Here is an 18,645-nt window from a genome sequence, read left to right as displayed (position 1 = left end):
ATTAGGGAGAGATTTTCCCCCTTTTTTTTACTTCTTTGGGAAGTTTACAAACAAGGAGACGTAGGGATTTGTGTTTCATTGACAGTGGTCAGTCCACTTTGTTTTTCAACCACTTTCCCAAATTGCCTTTGTGTGCTCTTGATAAAACAACAAATGGATCCCCAAATAATCACTGTAAATATCAACGATAAAGGTTGGACATCAGAGCCAGCTATACTTAGCTATATTCCTCAGCCCAATTCAAGGCTAGTTTACATTTTCAAACCTTTCTTTCTCTTATCAGACTCTCTCTAAGGAGACCTTCGCTACAGAAAATGCTTACCTGGCTTGTGCAATATGGAAAAACGCTCATGGATTGCACCTTCTCAGATTGAAATGTAATGAAATACACATTTTTTAAATTACATGTTCTCAATCTTTTATATGCAACAATAATATTCAGTCACTTCCTTGTACCACAGAATCACAGAATGTTAGAGATTGGAAGGGACCTCAAAAGATCATCTGGTCCAATCCCCCTGCCGGAGCAAAAACACATAGATGAGGTTACACAGGGATGTGTCCAGGTGGGTTTTGAATGTCTCCAGAGAAAAAGACTCCACAGCGTCCCTGGGCAGTCTGTTCCAGTGCTCTGAGTACACAAAATACTTTAAAAACATATATTTCAAAACAATCTTCAGTATTTTTAGTGCTTCCTAATAAAAGGTTAACAGAGGAGGCTTTATCATGAAGATAAATTGATGTTCACTTGGAAGTTGACAGTTGTCTCACTTCATTTGCTAAAAAAGTATGAAAAGTATCTTCTGTGATAAATATAGCAAAAAATACCTAATCAGCCATTACCAGAATACTGACTTTTAAAAAAAAAAGGTGCAGAACCAAACCAGCATATTCAGTCCCTCAGTATAGCTGCACTCCTTGGTTCCTCTAAAGTCAGAGAAGTGAGCAAGTCTACAGAAACATTATGAGTGAAGATTGCTGATGTTCTGACTTTATAAATTGAAGTGATGAGACACAAGGTGGTTTTACAGAAGCTTTAGTTAACAGCCCTCCCAGCCAGCATTACTATTAAACGGGCCCTTGAAAGGTACAATCATGGTACAATTATGCTAAGGCTTGTATGTTAATTTTACTAAATTAAAACCATGCCCTATAAAGGAGTAACTGACATTGTTTGCATCATTAAAAAGAAACCTGATGCACAACTCTCATACTACACATTTCTCTGTACCTCATTAGTGGCACTGCGGCACACAAAGTCAATCTGGTGCATTTTTCTGTTCTTGTAAGTACTTCTCACTATAAAAACATGTTTTCAGGAACGTACAAATTAGGCTTTGGTTAAAAAAAAGCCATTGACATTTTTCAGTAAAATACCACAAAATATTTTTCCAGTGTCTACCTTGTTATTCACACTTCCAGGCCTTATTCAATGAGCCTGAGCAGAGGAGGTGTTCCATCATTCTCGCGCAGATGTTTTTGCAGTATATGATATTCAGGTACATGAACTTCCCCTGTTAGGCAATAATGACTCAATTATGCATTCACATATGATAATACAGGCTAAGTTTAGGAAAAAGCTGTGATTAAAAAAGCAAATGTGTGAAACGTGTTTCCCGCCATTCCAAAGCAGAAACAGCAATTGCACATTCACATCTGGAATGTGAGCAAATTATATTGAGAGAAAAATATGACTTTCAGTCAGTTAAGCTACAGATGTTCATAGCACACTCGTACTGCAGCTTGCAGCACAGCCATTGACAATGGCAGTGTTTTTAATAATTGGAATAAAAAAGGTCACAGAAAGGGAGTGTGAATTGGAATATATTATGAAAAATAACCTCATTTCTCTCTACTGTACATGTTTGAGCGACTACAGATACCTTTGTCATGCGACTTGATAGGATTTTAACTCTTAGGGGAGTTCAGACCTGACAAGGAAATTACATGGAGAATGTGAGAGAGAAGGAGAGCAAGAGGGGGAATATTTTACCAAAACGTGAAGTTGGAAACATTAATCCCATACTGAGGTTTCAAATTTTTTATCCCATCAATAACAGAAACACTACAATGTAAATAAGGTGATAAGGGAACAGACTTCTCTTCAGGTCACAGTAGCCCTGTCATTTGAAAAAGGGTATCAAAGTAATTGAATGAAATTAAGCACAGCAGACAATAGGGGTAAAACTGGAGAATACATCACTGAGATGAAGTGCAAATGAATGGGAAACCTGCCAGAATACCAGTATTTCTCTAAAAATCACAAGACAGGACACCAAGTATTTTTTCAGCATTTCAGTCATACTTCAAAAACAACACAGAGAAAATTTTATTATTCCATTTTTTTCCTGAACATTAGATTTTGCTTTTTTTATATGATGCAGATAAAAGCTATTTGGCAAATGTAGGTGAAAAAGCACGCAAACCAAACAACCTATTAATGCTCAGAATTATATATGTATTCCCTAAAAATGTAAAGCATTTTTGCTTATTTATTATGTAAAACAAAACTGTTAAAATGTTAATAAAATCCTGTAGCCAAAGGAAAAGTGAATTGGATTTCTTCTTTAATTACAAAACATGGGGTTTCACAAAGAATAATGCTGTACATTTGAAAACTTATTTCAACTGTAATACATTATATTTGACAGTTAATGTACTATAAAATACAAGGATTTAAAAAAAAAAATTACTGTATTGCAGCCACGTTGCATTTTAAAGGAAGACTCCTGGAGAACTGAAAATAACCCAGAATCACTAATGAAACGTGCTAATGCAAGATGCTCAAACACAACATCAGTTTCCAATTCCTCCTTGCAGCTCTTTTTTCTCAACTGTGTGCAATGTGACCGCAGCCTGCGACTCGCCAGCGTTTTCTGACCCCTGTTCTTTCCTCAGCCCAGATTTAATTTCTGTGGTGTCTGATCAGCGCAGTGCATCGCTGCGGCAACCGATGCATGCAAATGCCTTTATCACACCAGTTACCCCCAGGAACCAGGTCTTTGTGGCACAAATCTTGTTCACAATTGATATTGAGCTGTAATTCATTTGTATATATATATATATATATATATATATATATATATAGCTACTGTATATTCCGAAGTAGTTGCAGAGAGTAATTTTTCAGACTGCTGATGTCTGGTAGCTGACTCAGAAAAAGCAAAGGAATTTAAAAAAAATGGTTGTACAATGAAGCAGCACCATAAAGAATGAAATGCTTTAATATTATTTTTAGGTAATAGCCCTTGAAGTAGATTATGTTTGTTGGATATACTTTTTAAAATGCTCTGAAGGCCTTATAAAACCTTTTATTAGAAGTGAGATGTACTGCTTGGACTCTTAATGTTAAGTATGTCATTACTTTTTCAAATCTTTGGAAACAGCACTGGTGCGCACTGGAGATGACCCGCTTACTCCTTCTGAACACAGACACATGCCAACACCCCCAGCTTGCTCTGCAGAAGTTTTCCTTACAATAAAGAATCTCTACAAATATTTTCACAATGTGTAATAAGAAATGCTATAGCAGCGTCCAGGAGGAAATAAATGAAGTCACAGAAATATGGACACCATAAAAACTGGTTTTTGAAAGCACTTCATCAAGAAAATAGTTTAAGATATGACATCAGCCTCACAGTGAAAGAGGTGCTTTACTCATCCAGACAGCTGAATGAAATGAAACATTTTCAGTGCATTACTGCTGGATCTGGAGTTGTCTGATTCTCTCCATACCTATGTCCAGAGACACTCTACACCACATTAGTCTGTCGTACATAAGGAACAATAATAACAATGTTTTCCACACAAAAATGTTGTGGCTTTCTGGGTGAGCCAAGTTTGGCATAAAAAGGGTAAGGCTAATGGTTGCGCTCCCCACCTACCTGAATGTGCATGGGGCACAGGAAGGTTCACGGGCTTTCTCGACAGAACGGCTGTTGTCAGAAGGACCTTATGCAGCTGCCTGCTACACAATGGGAATTTTCTTTCGTTCTTCTGAAGGAAAGGTCAGGTTTGTGCCAAATGCTTCATCCAGCTCACGGTTGTTCCCTCAAGACAATAGGTATTTTATACACACAGAATTGGCCACTAAAAAGTTGAGGCAAAGGAGCGCATTCCCAGAGCACCCACCTATGCGCTGACACATCCACACCTGGTTAGTTCTCATGTGCAGAAAGGAAGTTCAACATGAAGTTTCTTTCCAATGCAAAAACTTTCAGAATAATTTCACAATTCAAAATAAGAATAGAACAAGATTTTCTTTAAGAAGGCTACAAAGAAATCCAGAAGTAACAACAGCAACCATTAATATACTGCAGGATTTTACTGTCAAAAAATCCATCTGCCTGCTGCTCAGACACTGTGGTAGTGCAGCTGAGTGAAGGTTTGCAGGTCCATTCTGCCCTTCACACAGGAATGTGTTTTATCATTTCCCCCGTCATTCTTCTACAGCACCTGTCCCTAGTGAAGGAAGAGTGTGTTCTAAGGAAGCAATTCAAATCAAAACCTGATGGATGACCTGGTCGTTAAAAGAAATCACTACAGGCACTCGACAATCTATTTGGAATATGAGCAAAACCAAAGGTGCTTCCCACAGGCACACCCTTCAGTACCAAAAGACAGACAGTGTTCTAGTTACAAACCCTAGATTGATGTGCAGATCTAAAGTTTTGTAAAGCTGTGTTTGGAAAAACAGTACCAGAGCTATGCTTTCCACTGCTGACCCACAGCAGCACACGCTGCTCACAAGCTGCTTGAAGGAAAAGGTAGACACGGGAGATGCACAAGGAAGATGAGAGTGTGCATATGCACACATGCAGTTTTAATAGATGTATATATAAATGGGCTCTTTTTAAAATGTAAACCTTAAAAATTCAGGCTCGAGTTTCATTTGATTATAGTATGCATCAATATTTGACTCAGAATTAAGGTAGCTGCCAAAAATTAACAGCCCGACACAGTTTTGAAAGCATGTGGTGGGAAAAAGCAAAAACTGGTGTTCATGTGTATCATTTTAACTATGCCAATTAACAGCTGTCTACACTCCACTGTGCAGTTCTATGAAATATTGGTGTGCAGTCTCATATGATGTGGATCATGGGGGAAAACAAAACAGCAGGGGATGGGCAACCAGGCACACAGACAAATCTACTGTGATATGGAGCATAAAATCCTAAATGTAACAGGGACAACTTTATTTCTAGCGCTTGCTGCCAAACCACCTAAACCCTAATATGTGAGGATTGCTCTAAATTACCATTACAGACTGGTTTCCTTGTTTTAAGATTTCTTGGCTTTGTAACTGAAACAATTTACTAACATGTTCGGATTGTTTATGAGGTGAACTTTAACCCACAAACCCCCATTTTTGGCTAGTAGACAGAAGTCCTTTGTGGAAACCAATTTGGCTGATCCACCTTCAGCAGGGACAAGGTAACGCAATAAGTAGTGGTGCCCACTTGAGGAAATGAAGCTGGCCACATCACACCTATGACAAACTTTTCATTTGCAGAGAACTGTTTGAAGTGCTGTGGTGGCCGAGTCTCCTGCCACAAATTCGCCTTGCTCAGAAGAAAAACCCGACAAGCTGCCGTGGCACTGAAGCTCCCATGTGCCTACGTTGTGCTGCTTTCCAATCACGACCAAGCTATTATGCCCAACCCAGAACTGTGCAGCTAGCCCCCAAAAACATTAAGTTTCAGGTCAGCAGATGTTAAACCTCTTGCTTTTAATGGTTAGCAGCAAAAGCTGCTGCCCTGCTTTGGGCAAGGGGGTGACAACAGAAACAGTGGAAGAGAATTTGGACACCATGTGTTTCTCTTTTTCACTGCAGTAGTTGTTATAGCAGGGATTTTAAGAGTGAGGCATTTTTTTCTTACTTATTTGCTTAGCTTCATTAGTATTAAAATATAATTACTATTAAATTGTACACTATTTAGACTTTCCTATCCTGACATGGGATTCTATAATAGCCTGTATAAGATGATTTCAACTAGGTGATACGCTGCTCCAGTGAGCTGTTCTTACAGGGACTAAAGGTTCTTGGAAGACTATGATTCAAAGGAGATATGAGATGATTTACTCAGATTCCGTTGAATAAGAGCGGAGTACAAATAATTTGCATAACCAAATGCTGACGGAAAACTCTGCAGAATTTCAAGGCAGCCATGAGGGAGTTGCAGACCTGAGACCAAAGCACAGGATGGTAAACATTTGTACAGGCACAAACGCAGAACCAAATCAGCTAGGCTCTACTTAGACCTGGATCTAAACGCAGTGGGAATCTCAGTAATTCCAAATATTTGATGAGTTCTTCCAGTTGCTTCGACCACAGACAATGCATAAACTGGAATTTATTTTTAAAAAACTATAGCAAAAATATAAATATTGTACTGCATTGTGCTAAAGCACAATAAAAACACAGAGACACAAAAAGGAAATATTTAGCCACTTCAGTTTCTCAAATACAGTGTGTAATTGAAAAGAAAGTTCTGTTCTTTGCAAGATACTCCTTTGCAATCAGTCTCCTTTTAAAGAATAGATGCTTACAAAGAATGGCAACATAGGTGTGTCTTAAAGTTAATATGAAAGAACAAAGTCCTTTAGCAATGAGATAATTACGTCTTCTTAATGGTTGAAGTTACTCGTGCCAAAGAACAAAGATATCAGAAAATCAGAGGCAAAAAAATAATGAAGCTATCGACCACCCTTCCCACCTTTAAGCAAGTTCAGCTGCTTGCTGCCAAATACTAAAGAGCCTCTTTTTGCATTGTGAGCTCTGAGGATGACTAATGCTTTGGGACTACAAGGTTTCTTAGCATGTCAAAAGAGTTGCCATCTGGGTGCACAGATTCCACACCTTTGCCTTCTTCATGAACTTGAAGGAATCCATAGTCATCTATCCCAACTATCCAGGCCATCGGGCCCTCCTCGTGGTAGAGACGGACTTGCTTACCACTGCAAATAAAGAGAACCAGACAGTTAGGAATTAATTGGTGGACACTGCACATACAATTAAAAATAGCTTAGGGCCCCTCAGTTCAAGAAGAACAGGGAACTGCTGGAGACGCTCCAGCACAGGGCAACAAAGATGATTAAGGGAGTGGAGCATCTCCCTTATGAGGAAAGGCTGAGGTAGCTGGGTCTCTTTAGATTGCAGAAGAGGAGACTGAGGGGTGATCTCATTAATGTTTATAAATATGTAAAGGGTGAGTGTCAGGAGGATGGAGCCAGGCTCTTCTCCTTGACAACCAATGGCAGGACAAGGGGTAATGGGTTCAAACTGGAACACAAGAGCTTCCACTTAAGTTTGAGAAGAAACTTCTTCTCATTGAGGGTGACAGAGCACTGGAACAGGCTGCCCAGGGAGGTTGTGGAGTCTCCTACTCTGGAGACATTCAAAACCCACCTGGACACCTTCCTGTGTAACCTCATCTAGGTGTTCCTGCTCCGGCAGGGGGATTGGACCAGATGATCTTTCGAGGTCCCTTCCAATCTCTAACACTCTGTGATTCTGTGACTAATGTCTAGCAGAATATTTTTATTTCCCACTTCACTGGTTCTTTACAGAGAATGATCTTCAGCAGCATTTTCTACCTGCTTTATTTATAAAATACATGAGTACAGCAGCTTCATCACTAGCTAAAAAAATAATTTCCAATTCCCTTTGTTTTAAGATGATACAGGTAAAATATCTAGAATCATTCTTTAACTCATGACAGTCCTTTGATTTTACTATGTGCTATTTCTATTCTCCTCTAAAAAATTACACCCTACTTGGGAGTATATCTTAATGAAGTCACTAGTATTAAAGGCAATCTAGTAGAAAAAGACAATATCTGTGATTTCTCTCCAACTTTCTTGAAAGAAAGCTCAGGAAGAACATTATACTTACCTGTGTACCCAGTACTTGTAGTAACGGGGAAGAACGCCATTGGGCCCTTTCTCCTGAAAAATATCTATCAGCCTCTCCAGCACGGTCACAGTTCTTGCAATGAGACAGTCTGCCGTTAAAGGCTTCAGCTTTGTCCCCTCTTCCTTATTGAATTTTGTGATGATATCGTTGATGCATATGGTGGGGTTGCTGTTATTCACATTAAATCCAAAGCCTGAAGAAGACAAACCAAAAGAAGAGGATGCGATCTGTAAATATGAACACTTTGTTACCACCAGAAAGTGTTTTATTAACTACTTGATAGAATTCTCGCTAAGGATGTTTCCAGTAGCTGTTTTTCTTCACTCTCTTACACCTTTAAATCTTTCTACTTGTGTAATTACAAATCTCAGCCCAGATTTTACTTGTTCTTTGCCCTTAAAATGCCTCCTCAGAATTGCAGAAGCAAATCCAGTGCAGGCTTTCAACAAGACACCGTCCTGTCAATGAGACAGTAAGTGGTAACTTGCATGCTGGTTACAATAACATCAAAGTGATAAATTCTTTTACTCCCTGGAAGCTGACAGATCACTAGCTAATTGAGAGTAAATCATTGGTCATACTCTATGATGGAGTTCTACTTCATAGTCTAAAAAGTAATTAAGAGAACTTTCTGTTTGCAACAGTTAGCTGACTGCATTTTCTGAAAATCAAGCCTTTTGACTCGCTGATAAGCCTTGTTTGGCTTGCTCTGGAAAGCCCAGAAGATTTAAATTTGCCGTGTAAGGCTCCAGTTTGCTTAATCTATCTTACCACAGCATATCCTTTAGAAGCCTCAAGTCTCTCACTGAGATTTCTCCAGCTAGAATAACGCTGGCAGAATGCCTTTCTTGTTTAAATACGGCTCTTGGGGCCTTTTTTGCAGCCTGTTGAAACAGGCTTCGAGGGATGTAAAGAAATATATTGTATTACCTGTTTATTTTTTTCTCCTAATAATTTGGATTTTGCTTTCCTCAGACATTTGGGATAAAACCCCAGTCCTGTCAGTCAGGTTTAGACATGATACACCTCCATCTGCAAGAAGGTCCAGATGCAGTGTTCTGTACTATTCATATATGGAAGAAATTTGTATTAACTATGAGAAGGATCTCTTCAGCGGAACGGAGTTACTGACTTTTAACTAGTCAGAGAATGCATGCAAAGGAAGGCACAGTGATACCAGTACCAATACACTGATCCTATGGCAATGAAGAGAAATGTATCATCAGGAAGAGACAAACGAAAAGCAACTGGAAAAAATAATGTGCCATGCCAGCTGTTTACACTCAAATACAGGACAAGTGAAGAGAGCATGAGTGTGGCCATTCAGTTGTGGGTGGTGCTGTCAGGGTGCATAACAGGGTCTTGGAGTCCATCTGTAGGCATAGGGCACTCAGGTGTGTTTGTATAGGGATCACCACTGAGGAACCCAAAACTGGAATGGCCATGAGAGACACACTGAGGTGATGAAGTCAGTTGAGGCAGAAGGATCTGGGAATAAACGTGGTGGCAAAAATGTAGCCAGCTAATTGGAAAAGTATTAGGTGCTCAGGACTCTTAGGGCATCTCTGCATTGCCCATGTGTGAAGCATTAAAAAGAAACATTTAGCAGGGACTTTGCAGTGTGCTGATGTGGCTAATGTATCTTCCAGTTCCAGGGCTAGCCCTGCACTCAGCATCTCTGTGCTGTTCCGACGCGCCTTAGCTGCTCACAGAGGCAGACGGAGCTTTTGCAGGTCCAGCATGTTGGCCGTTCCTTGCATTCCAGTTCTGCTTGGCTACCTGTGTCTGTTCTGAGTCTGGTCCTTAAATTAAGCATATTCTTCTGCAGAACTCTTCTTCCAAAAGTCCCACAATAATTAAGTTACTTAAAACAAAGGTATTTAAAAATATGTTTAAAAGTATGGACTGTAGTTGAGTTACCATCCCTGGAGGTGTTTAAAAGATGTATAGATGAGGCTCTTAGGGACATGGTTTAGAGGTACACTTGACCATGAGAGGCTAACATTTGGACTCGATGATCTCAAAGGTCTTTTCCAACCAAAATGATTCTGTGATTCTATCTGTGGGGCCTTGAGCATGTGGTACAGGTGAAAAGGCAGGTTTGTCTCTTGCCTTATTCTTCTGAGGTACTTCTCAGAGCAGTGAAGTCATGTAGATCAGCTTTGATTTTGAATACTTCCCTTACATATGGAATACTCTCCATGAGTGCTATGTAAACACTGAGGTCTATAAAAGGAATCTCCGTGACTGCAGAAAGGGGATGATGCATCTGACTTAGCTTTTTTGTCATGGGAATTTCATCTCTTTGTTATTACTAACACAAGAAGTTAGATGTCATGAGTTACCTCTATTCCTCTCAATGACATACATCACTGAAATGATGGAGAAGATCCTTGGACTAGTATGTGGCAAGTAAGTTTTGATCTCAGAAGCTTCCAGGTGAAAGAACGTTAATGAAAATGTACAACTTTGTATTTATCTCAGACCTATCACCACCAAAACAACTCCTGTGGAAGACATCAGAGAAAATGCCTACAGAAAGTTTCCATTTGAATTTGAATGCTTTGGTGTTTAGGATAAGAAACCCAAGGTCCAAAATGAATATGTAACATGCAAAGAGATATTTGATAGGATGAACTATTTCGGAGCCATTTTTGCTTGTCTTGTTTTAACCAGAACAGGCTGTGGAAAAACATATGGAAGCAGTAAATGGCTGATGGGGGACAGACAGACTCTTTTAAGTGTCTTGGTTCAACTTCCATTCTGTGCATGTAGATTATTTACAAAACCAGGATATAAAAATTGAACAGAAAATTTAATGGCTGGGCATGTTTCACAGAGGGAGGTGATGACTTCTTCAAGTGCTCTGCTTGTTCGCACCCTAGAATTTACAGCACCTGGACAGAAACAATATGCCCACACTCTCTTAGCAAGATATTTTACTTATCTACTGTGCTATGTTCAAAGATAACCCAAATTTCATAATCTTCTTCACCTTTTAGACTTGCTAAGGAACTTTCATTTAGTTTTTTTAGACATACCATGGGTAATTGTTTTTGGAACCAGAATTTAGAGCTCTGCTGGCAGGGTTCTGAGCACGTCTGACAGATCTGTGCCACTGCTGGTTAGCGGAAGAATTTTCCTTAACAAATAGTTATCAGACTTGAAACAACAGAAACGATGCAATAATTATTTATGCACTTAAATGTCTTCTCCAGTTACAGCACTGGGACTTGTTGGAAAATACATGTACAGTCTTTTTGAGATTTGCTGTGCTTTTTGGAACCAACATTCCGGGTAAGCTGCTCATCTCCACCATGAACAAAGAGATCATCACTCTTTGCTCCCTGACCTAGACTTCCCAACTACTTTGCAAATTTTAATCTTTGAGAGAACTAAGGAAAGTGATTAGCTAATCAAACATTATTTCACTGCTGCTTTACCAGCAATATTCCGGTTTCCAGAAAGGCATAAACAGAAACAAGTTATGAATGAATTTTAAAAGGATGAAAGGACAAATTAAACCTTCGCTACATGTACGTAGCTCTCTTTCTCCTGACATAAAAGGTATATTATTTATTTAACAATTTTCATATTGGAAAAAAAAATTGGAAAAAAGGGATACATTTTCAGTATATTCTACTAGTTCTGCAACAAATCAAGGCAGACATTTTCCTTGTCTCCTGTAATGCTCTTTCTTTGAACTCCACTACATCAGCCCAGATGCTTGCATCTACATTTTCCTTGTCAAGCATATGGAATTATTATGAAGAATGAAAACGTTTACTTTTTGTGCTTCCTTTTGATTTAATATTGTGCTTTATTTTCTTATGCCTGCTGTCATTATTTATTCTTGTCCTTATCATTCATAGAAGCACAGAATGTTAGGGATTTTAAGGGACCTCGACAGATCATCTAGTGCAATCCCCCTACCAGAGCAGAAACACCTACATGAGGTTACACAGGCTGAACTCAAAGACATTAACAACAAATTTCTTTAAAAAAAACAGTATAGAAAGGCTTGAAAATAGACATTTACCAATAAGTATATGAAATGTTGTTTCAATAAGTGTAGAGTTAACCAGAACTCCGCCAAGCTTCATAAGATCGCTGTAGTAAATATCATTTGGCCATTTCACTCGCAGATCAATATCCTAAAGAAACAAAAACATATATTTAGAAACACTTTGCTCTTCAATACTGATTATAAGAACACAGCTCATCCATCACTCCATATTCTATATTTTTTGTACCTCTTTGCCACACAGAATGTGATACTGTCAGCTCCTCTTCATAAAGAGGACCTATTTAAGCACTCCACAAATGCTACTGAAAAAGTCATAGTAACATGGTTACATCATTTACTAAGGAAGTCGGCAGCTGTCAGAGAAAACTATCTACTTATTAAAACAAAGAAAAGGTAGATAATAAAGGCTTAGAGTGACCAAAAGGGGGACTAAAGATCCCAGAGATTTTTCAGTCTCAAAATCAGGAGGTTTCAGATAATTAATTCCCTTTATTCATGACTACCTGTTAAAGATTTAAAAGATCTATTGAATAAAGATGCAAACCATGGCAGCCACTGTGCCTCGCTGCTGATAAACAATCAAGGTAAGCCCACAATTAAATCAGCACCGTATTTGAGGATCCTTGCAGAAATCAGGCAAGGAGACGATGCCATCTTGAATATCAGAAAGGAACCTTAGCAGACAGGAGAAATTCCAGTTCACAACTATGTAAATACTCCAGTAACACCCTAAATATATTCCCACTTTCGGCAGCTATGCTCCAGTAACACCACGGAGCTGGAAACACAAACTGTGCTGTGTGACACCGTTCCAGCCCAATAGAGAAGTTTTTGTTGAAACCACAGAACTGAACTGAACTTTGCACCGGCTTCTTAAACACAAAAAAGAAAGCAAATGTGCTTCCTGTAGTTTGAAAAACTGCATATGACTGTAATCCCCAGAGGCAAATTATGGGAGGTGCTCCAGGACTCCAAGAGTCGCATTCCCTCCTATTGTAGATCATGAAATCCCTTTACAGGATGTGTGAAAACTGCACCTGGGTCCGTGTCTACTTTCCTGACAGATTTAAAGGCCAGAGAGGAGTCCATTACACATACATTGACAGGAAATACTACCTGATTTTGCTATCAAAGCATTCTAAGACAGAGTAGCACCAATTCATATTCATAATGGAAAACAACTTGACTCTTCGCACTGGGAACGGATTTATAGAAGACTCTCGAGACACGTGAAGTATGATACAGTTAAACAGTATTATCAGTGTTGGGAGATCTTCTGAAGAGCCATTCAGTAGATCTTTCCTTAAGGAAAACATACACCTGTAAGACACCAGACACTAACACTGCAACTGAAAGGACAGCAAGCATGAAGAACAACCAAATCAACTGGGTATTCTCAGGACATAAACTACATGGCAGAGACTTGAGCTGTGTGCCACAAAATGGAGTGACAAGGTACCATGCAACTATCCATGTATTCAAGCTGTATGAGGAGCGGCTAAAGTCACAGGGTTTGTTCAGTCTGAAGAAGGAAAGACTGAGGGGAGATCTCATGGCGGCTACGGCTTCCTCACAAAGTGAGGAGGAGGGGCAGGCAACCAGTGACAGAACCCGAGGGAATGTCAGGAAGATGTGCCAGGGGAGGTTTAGGTTGGACATGAGGAAAAGGTTCTTCCCCCAGAGGGTGGTGGAGCACTGGAACAGGCTCCCCAGGGAGGTGTCACGGCCCCAAGCCTGACAGTGTTCAAGAAGAGACTGGATAACGCCCTCAGACACACGGTGTGAACTGTGGGGTTGTCATATGCAGGGACAGGAGTTGGACTCGATGATCCTTGTGGGTCCCTTCCAACTCAGGACATTCTATGGTTTTATGATTCGATGCGTGTCAAAGAAACGACGGTCAAGTCACAAAATATGGTAGGAATGGAGCACATTCTTATCTTCACTTACTAGAGAGAGATGTCTGCTGTTCTCAGAACAGGGAAGGAAAACATGCTCCTGATATAACACCCTTTGCGTTTGCAGCACAAACTTCTGACAATGAAAGTTCCAATCGAATGGTCAGATTTCCTCCAGAAGGATCCAGAACAAGGCCTCAGTTGCTGGCTGCTCAGTATTGTCAACATTCATGACAATCCTAAGACTGATGATCAGCTGATAAACTCAGACACAGGTACTTCATACTGTTGTATGGAAAAATTAGACATTGAAGTGTGTTGAATTAAGATTCTGACATATGACCACAGAGGTACGGAAGTTCAGAGGTAAGAATGAAACCTCATCTATAGACGAAGCCACTGTTTGCAACTACTGCAGTTTGCACGGCACGCATGTTCATCTGATGTAAAGAGAAGTCCTGCGTTACCTAAGTCTAAAGGGGAAATTTAAGCATGAAGTTTCTGATAATTTTTAAAATTTCCTTGCTTTAATGTATTTGAGTCCCGACCCTTAACACCGGTTTCACTCACTGTCTAGGGTGGATGAACTATCAAAGAGATCAAGTAGCTTTGTGTTGGTCATAGCAAGCTATGTTATTGTACATGTGCTATGCACACACTATTCTTATATTTAGTACTTCAGTCACCTTTTTCCTCATGAATGGAATAAAATAAAAAAAAGCGTCACAGTATACCAGGGTAGGCATACGGAAGCAAAACCACCTCCATTCATAAATTAACTCCTTTCCCAGTCAGACTCATATTTTATAAAAAATAACTCTTGTCCCTTCTGTTTTAAATGGTTAAATTATTCACTCTAGCCAAATATTTTATATTGCAAATTTTAGCCTGAAGCATTTTGTTTTTATAGTCAGGTTATGAAGCACTGAAGTTAGAAGGTTTTAATAGAAAGGCTGACAGACCCTGAACTACAGCAAAGCTACTGGGTGCCACTATAATAAAGTTCATGTGTAAATGTGTATAAGTCATTGATTTTCTGTAATATAGGAAACATATGCTTTAGTTAACTACTTCTGTAAAATACCAAAGTTTTATAGTTAGCAAATATTAGGAAACGGTAACATTAAAAAGGAGATATATGAGGTGATGAAGAAGACTGGTTCTTCATTTTAATACTGATGACAGGACACTTGATTCTCTCTTGAGAGCAATACTCCTAAGTTCTTGCTTTAGAAATCAGTTTTCAACCTTAAACAAGAGTTGGAAAAGGGATAAAGTGACCACTGAAACAGCACCAACAAAAAAAGCAGAAGAGGATTTGTCACTTTTATTTATTTTTCTCTCCTCCCTCTTCCCCAGCTCCTTCAAAATCAAAACAAATTAACTCAATTGTTAGACAAACAAAACTGACATTTTCTTTACTGCTGAAGACTGAGTCTTAAGTTTCATAAGATTATGAGTGAAATGAGTGCAGTATACTTAATCAGCTTACTAAAAGACAGTATTCACCATATGTGTACTAGATTTCTTAAAACATATAAATAATCAAGCATATACAAAGGATACATTTACCATTATATTAGTGTTGAAGAACTGTATTATGCATTCAGTCATTCAATGCATAGAAGACATAGTTAAAATCTGAATTTAATGAAAAAACAGAAATTTTGAGACAAATTAGAATGAGATACCTCATATCCTGGTAGTGATCTAACCGACTCTACCACTGCCAAGGACACCAGGTGTTGAATAAAAGGAATTCTCTGGCCCAAGTTGGAATGTAGAGGGATGGCGATATGTAGTGTGGATAATGCACAGCCCATGGGACTGAGCCAAACATTTCCACCACGACCTGGGGAGGGAGAGAATAAAAGTTAACTCCAACTGAAGAAAAAAAAAAATGATTAAAAAGATCCCTTTGTTAATGCAGACAGCTACAAAAGAGAAAGATTAAATAGTATCCATCTAAGAATTTACCGTGACTCCTGTAGTGAAGATTCCAAACTAATTTCGAAAGAATGGTTAAAGTGTAAAGCTTGTCCTTTAAAAGAAACCCAGCAGGTTGTTTAATGTGCATGCTGCTACTCAATTTCCTAAAATGTCCTAAATGTCTTGCTTCCAGGATTTTCCTGGTATCTTGTGATATACACATTTAGAAAAAAAAAATCTTGTTTGTTTGAGTCAAGAAGTCTTAGTGAAGATGCTCTGTGTGCATCTAGAAATCCACCCACATTGTGAATCACAAGCTAGATCTGTACCAAAAGCCAGGTAACCAGCTTCATGTAGACCTGTTCTCAGAAGAGCTTATAGGCTGGGCACTGTTTTCTAATAAAATGAACATGGCTTTTATATCAGTGCTAGCACCTTCCTGGGAAAGAGACAGAACTTGCTTGTATATCTGCAAAAGATTGTCAAAGTCCATATGACAGTTCAAACAGGTCCTGTAGACTCAAGGAACCTCCTTCTCAGAGCAAGTCAAGACCCAGTTTTGTTAAGTTAAATCAAAAAGGAGTTCTGATTTGGAAGCCTGACTTGTATTACACTAATGTAGTGATGGCAGTTTCCATGACTGGGGAGACTTTTTGGCAGAAACTAGAAGACCACTAAATCATTTCTGCAAAAGCCACCAAACATCCTGAAAATGTTTACGTTGGTCTCTGTTCACTTAGGTTTTGAGTTTGAATCTGCAGTTCAAGAAGAAGGAGAAGATTATTCTGTAGATTATATTATAAAAATACTCATAATGTATCTTTAAGGCAGCTAGGTGACATTAAAATGTCCCATCTCATATAGTTAATACACTTTCATTAGTACTAGAAGAAAACTTACCTTTTCCTTGTGTTTGTCGAACAGCAACTGCTATTAAACCCATCTCCTCAGGCAACTCGAACACTAACCTGTCAATTAGGAAAAAAATAATCCCGTTGCTTATCAGCTGGAACACTAAGCTACATTCATGAAAATCTAGGCTTAAATATCAGGTAATATTTTATGCTAACATTGCGCTACCATTTATCAGTTTTCAGTTAACATTTATTCTTGACCAAAAAGCATTAGAATATTAAAAAAAGATTAACTGAAAAATGATCATGTAAAACATTACTATATCCATTACACTGGAAAAAGTTATGGCCACAGTTAATTTAAGGTGCTTTCTGATAACATACGTTTTGTATTTCTTCACATTTTCTTGAAGTGCTTATTTTTTGTGTGTCACTATCTTCAGTAAGTGACAACTAGCAATTCTAGACATTTGTTTCTACTTACAGCAAATTTTTGTTCATACTACAGAATATAAGAGCAGCAGTTTCTGATTATTTAGAAAACCAATATGGTGGCAATAAAGCAGTTTAAAAGATACACTATCCCCTGAGAACTAATTATGATTTAACTACAGTAAATAAATCTACACCTTCTGAGAACTCTAGAGAACACTGGCTTATTTTAGGCTTGTGTTCTGCTTTTAAAATAGTTTCACTTAAAAGAATAGTAACTTTCCTCCGGGGATAAGTAGAAAGTGCACTTTAACACCAGCAAATGAGTCAATGCTAGACTTAAAAAAAGAAGAAAAAAACCCTACTGTGAGAACTTAATTCAAGCCACTTTAAAACAGATCTGAACTGTACTATGATCGCTCTCCATGTCACATTTTCAGGAAGTTATTTAGCAGATAAAACAGATATTCAAGATGTTGCCAGCAAGGTAAACCCAGAAAATGATGTATAGCCTAAAAACCTACTTCTAATACGGGCACAAATATCACGTTGTTCATTCCTATAAAAGCGATCTTGTCTTGGAGATAAGCACAGTCCAAATCAGAAAGAGCACCGTTCAGATTTTTTTCCTCTGAATTTCAGATATGTATGAAAGGTGTTTCAAATTCTGCAATCAAACAAGTATCCATGGGTAGCAGGGACCAGCTGCAAGCCCAAGTGTTACTGCCCTGCCACCCAGAGACACTCGGAGCTTTAGGCCAGTGACAAGATGAGGAACTACCTATCTGCTTTGTAGGTTGAAACGTGGGGCTTCAGTAGCTCTTGGGGCTCTATTGGTACCAAAATGCAAGTAGGACACCCCAGGTTTCAGAATATCTTTCAAATAGCTGACTTGCTTTCATGGTGATCAAAACGGGAGGCTATTAGAGGACCCAAGCAAAGCCTGGACCACAAACATCTTTGCTAATAAGAAATACTTGAACTGACAGAAGTTGTAACAAGCTCCACACCGTTTTCTCACATTATTCCTGAATCGGTGAGACATTGTCACAGAGCAGTAGCCAGAAGATGTCTTTGCCTGTGCCCTTCCAGTTACTGTGAAATAAGGCTCAGTAATTCTTTCCTTTGGACTCTATGGATTACACATGGGGACGACGCTCACCTAACCAAACTTCAACATTAAAAATACACCTCTTCTTATGTCAAGACCTGGGAAAAACCCTCTGTAGCTCTTTAAGTCCATGAGGCTTCAGCCCTGTATTCTGGGAACAGCATGATTTCAATTACACCACCAAGTTCATGGTTTTGCAACATGAAAATCTAATTTTGATTTGGAAGCAAGGTTAGGAAGAGATTATGGGCTTTGTCAAAACACACTGATTTCTGTTACTTCTCCATTCACATATTTGTTTTTAAATAGGAAAAAAAAAAGTCATAAGCTGCCATGATGGGAGGAAAATAATCAGAGCAGGACAAAAAGTTAATTATGAACCCAAAACACAGGCTTCTAGAACAAAGAGGTATGATTAACAGAACATATGAATGTAGCTATTAGAGGCTTGGCAGCAGGCAATAACATATTAAATGCAG

General features: G+C 38.8%; 1 protein-coding gene across 1 annotated transcript in view; it reads right to left on the bottom strand.

The window, feature by feature from the left end:
- Nucleotides 1-6,788: 6,788 nt before the first annotated feature.
- Nucleotides 6,789-18,645, bottom strand: part of HLCS (holocarboxylase synthetase) — a gene marked incomplete at both ends in the record, with an annotated part of 118,470 nt that continues 106,613 nt past the window's right edge. Inside the window, 5 exons of the mRNA XM_080358075.1 lie at nucleotides 6,789-6,957; nucleotides 7,895-8,108; nucleotides 11,955-12,069; nucleotides 15,532-15,692; nucleotides 16,670-16,737. Coding sequence (XP_080214201.1) covers nucleotides 6,789-6,957; nucleotides 7,895-8,108; nucleotides 11,955-12,069; nucleotides 15,532-15,692; nucleotides 16,670-16,737 — 727 coding nt within the window. The remainder of the gene's footprint in view (nucleotides 6,958-7,894; nucleotides 8,109-11,954; nucleotides 12,070-15,531; nucleotides 15,693-16,669; nucleotides 16,738-18,645) is intronic.

This window comes from Nesoenas mayeri, assembly GCF_963082525.1.
Source record: "Nesoenas mayeri genome assembly, chromosome: 1".
NCBI lineage: Eukaryota > Metazoa > Chordata > Aves > Columbiformes > Columbidae > Nesoenas > Nesoenas mayeri.
Note: the sequence above shows the minus strand (reverse complement) of the source record. Positions and strands in the feature narration are given on the sequence as shown.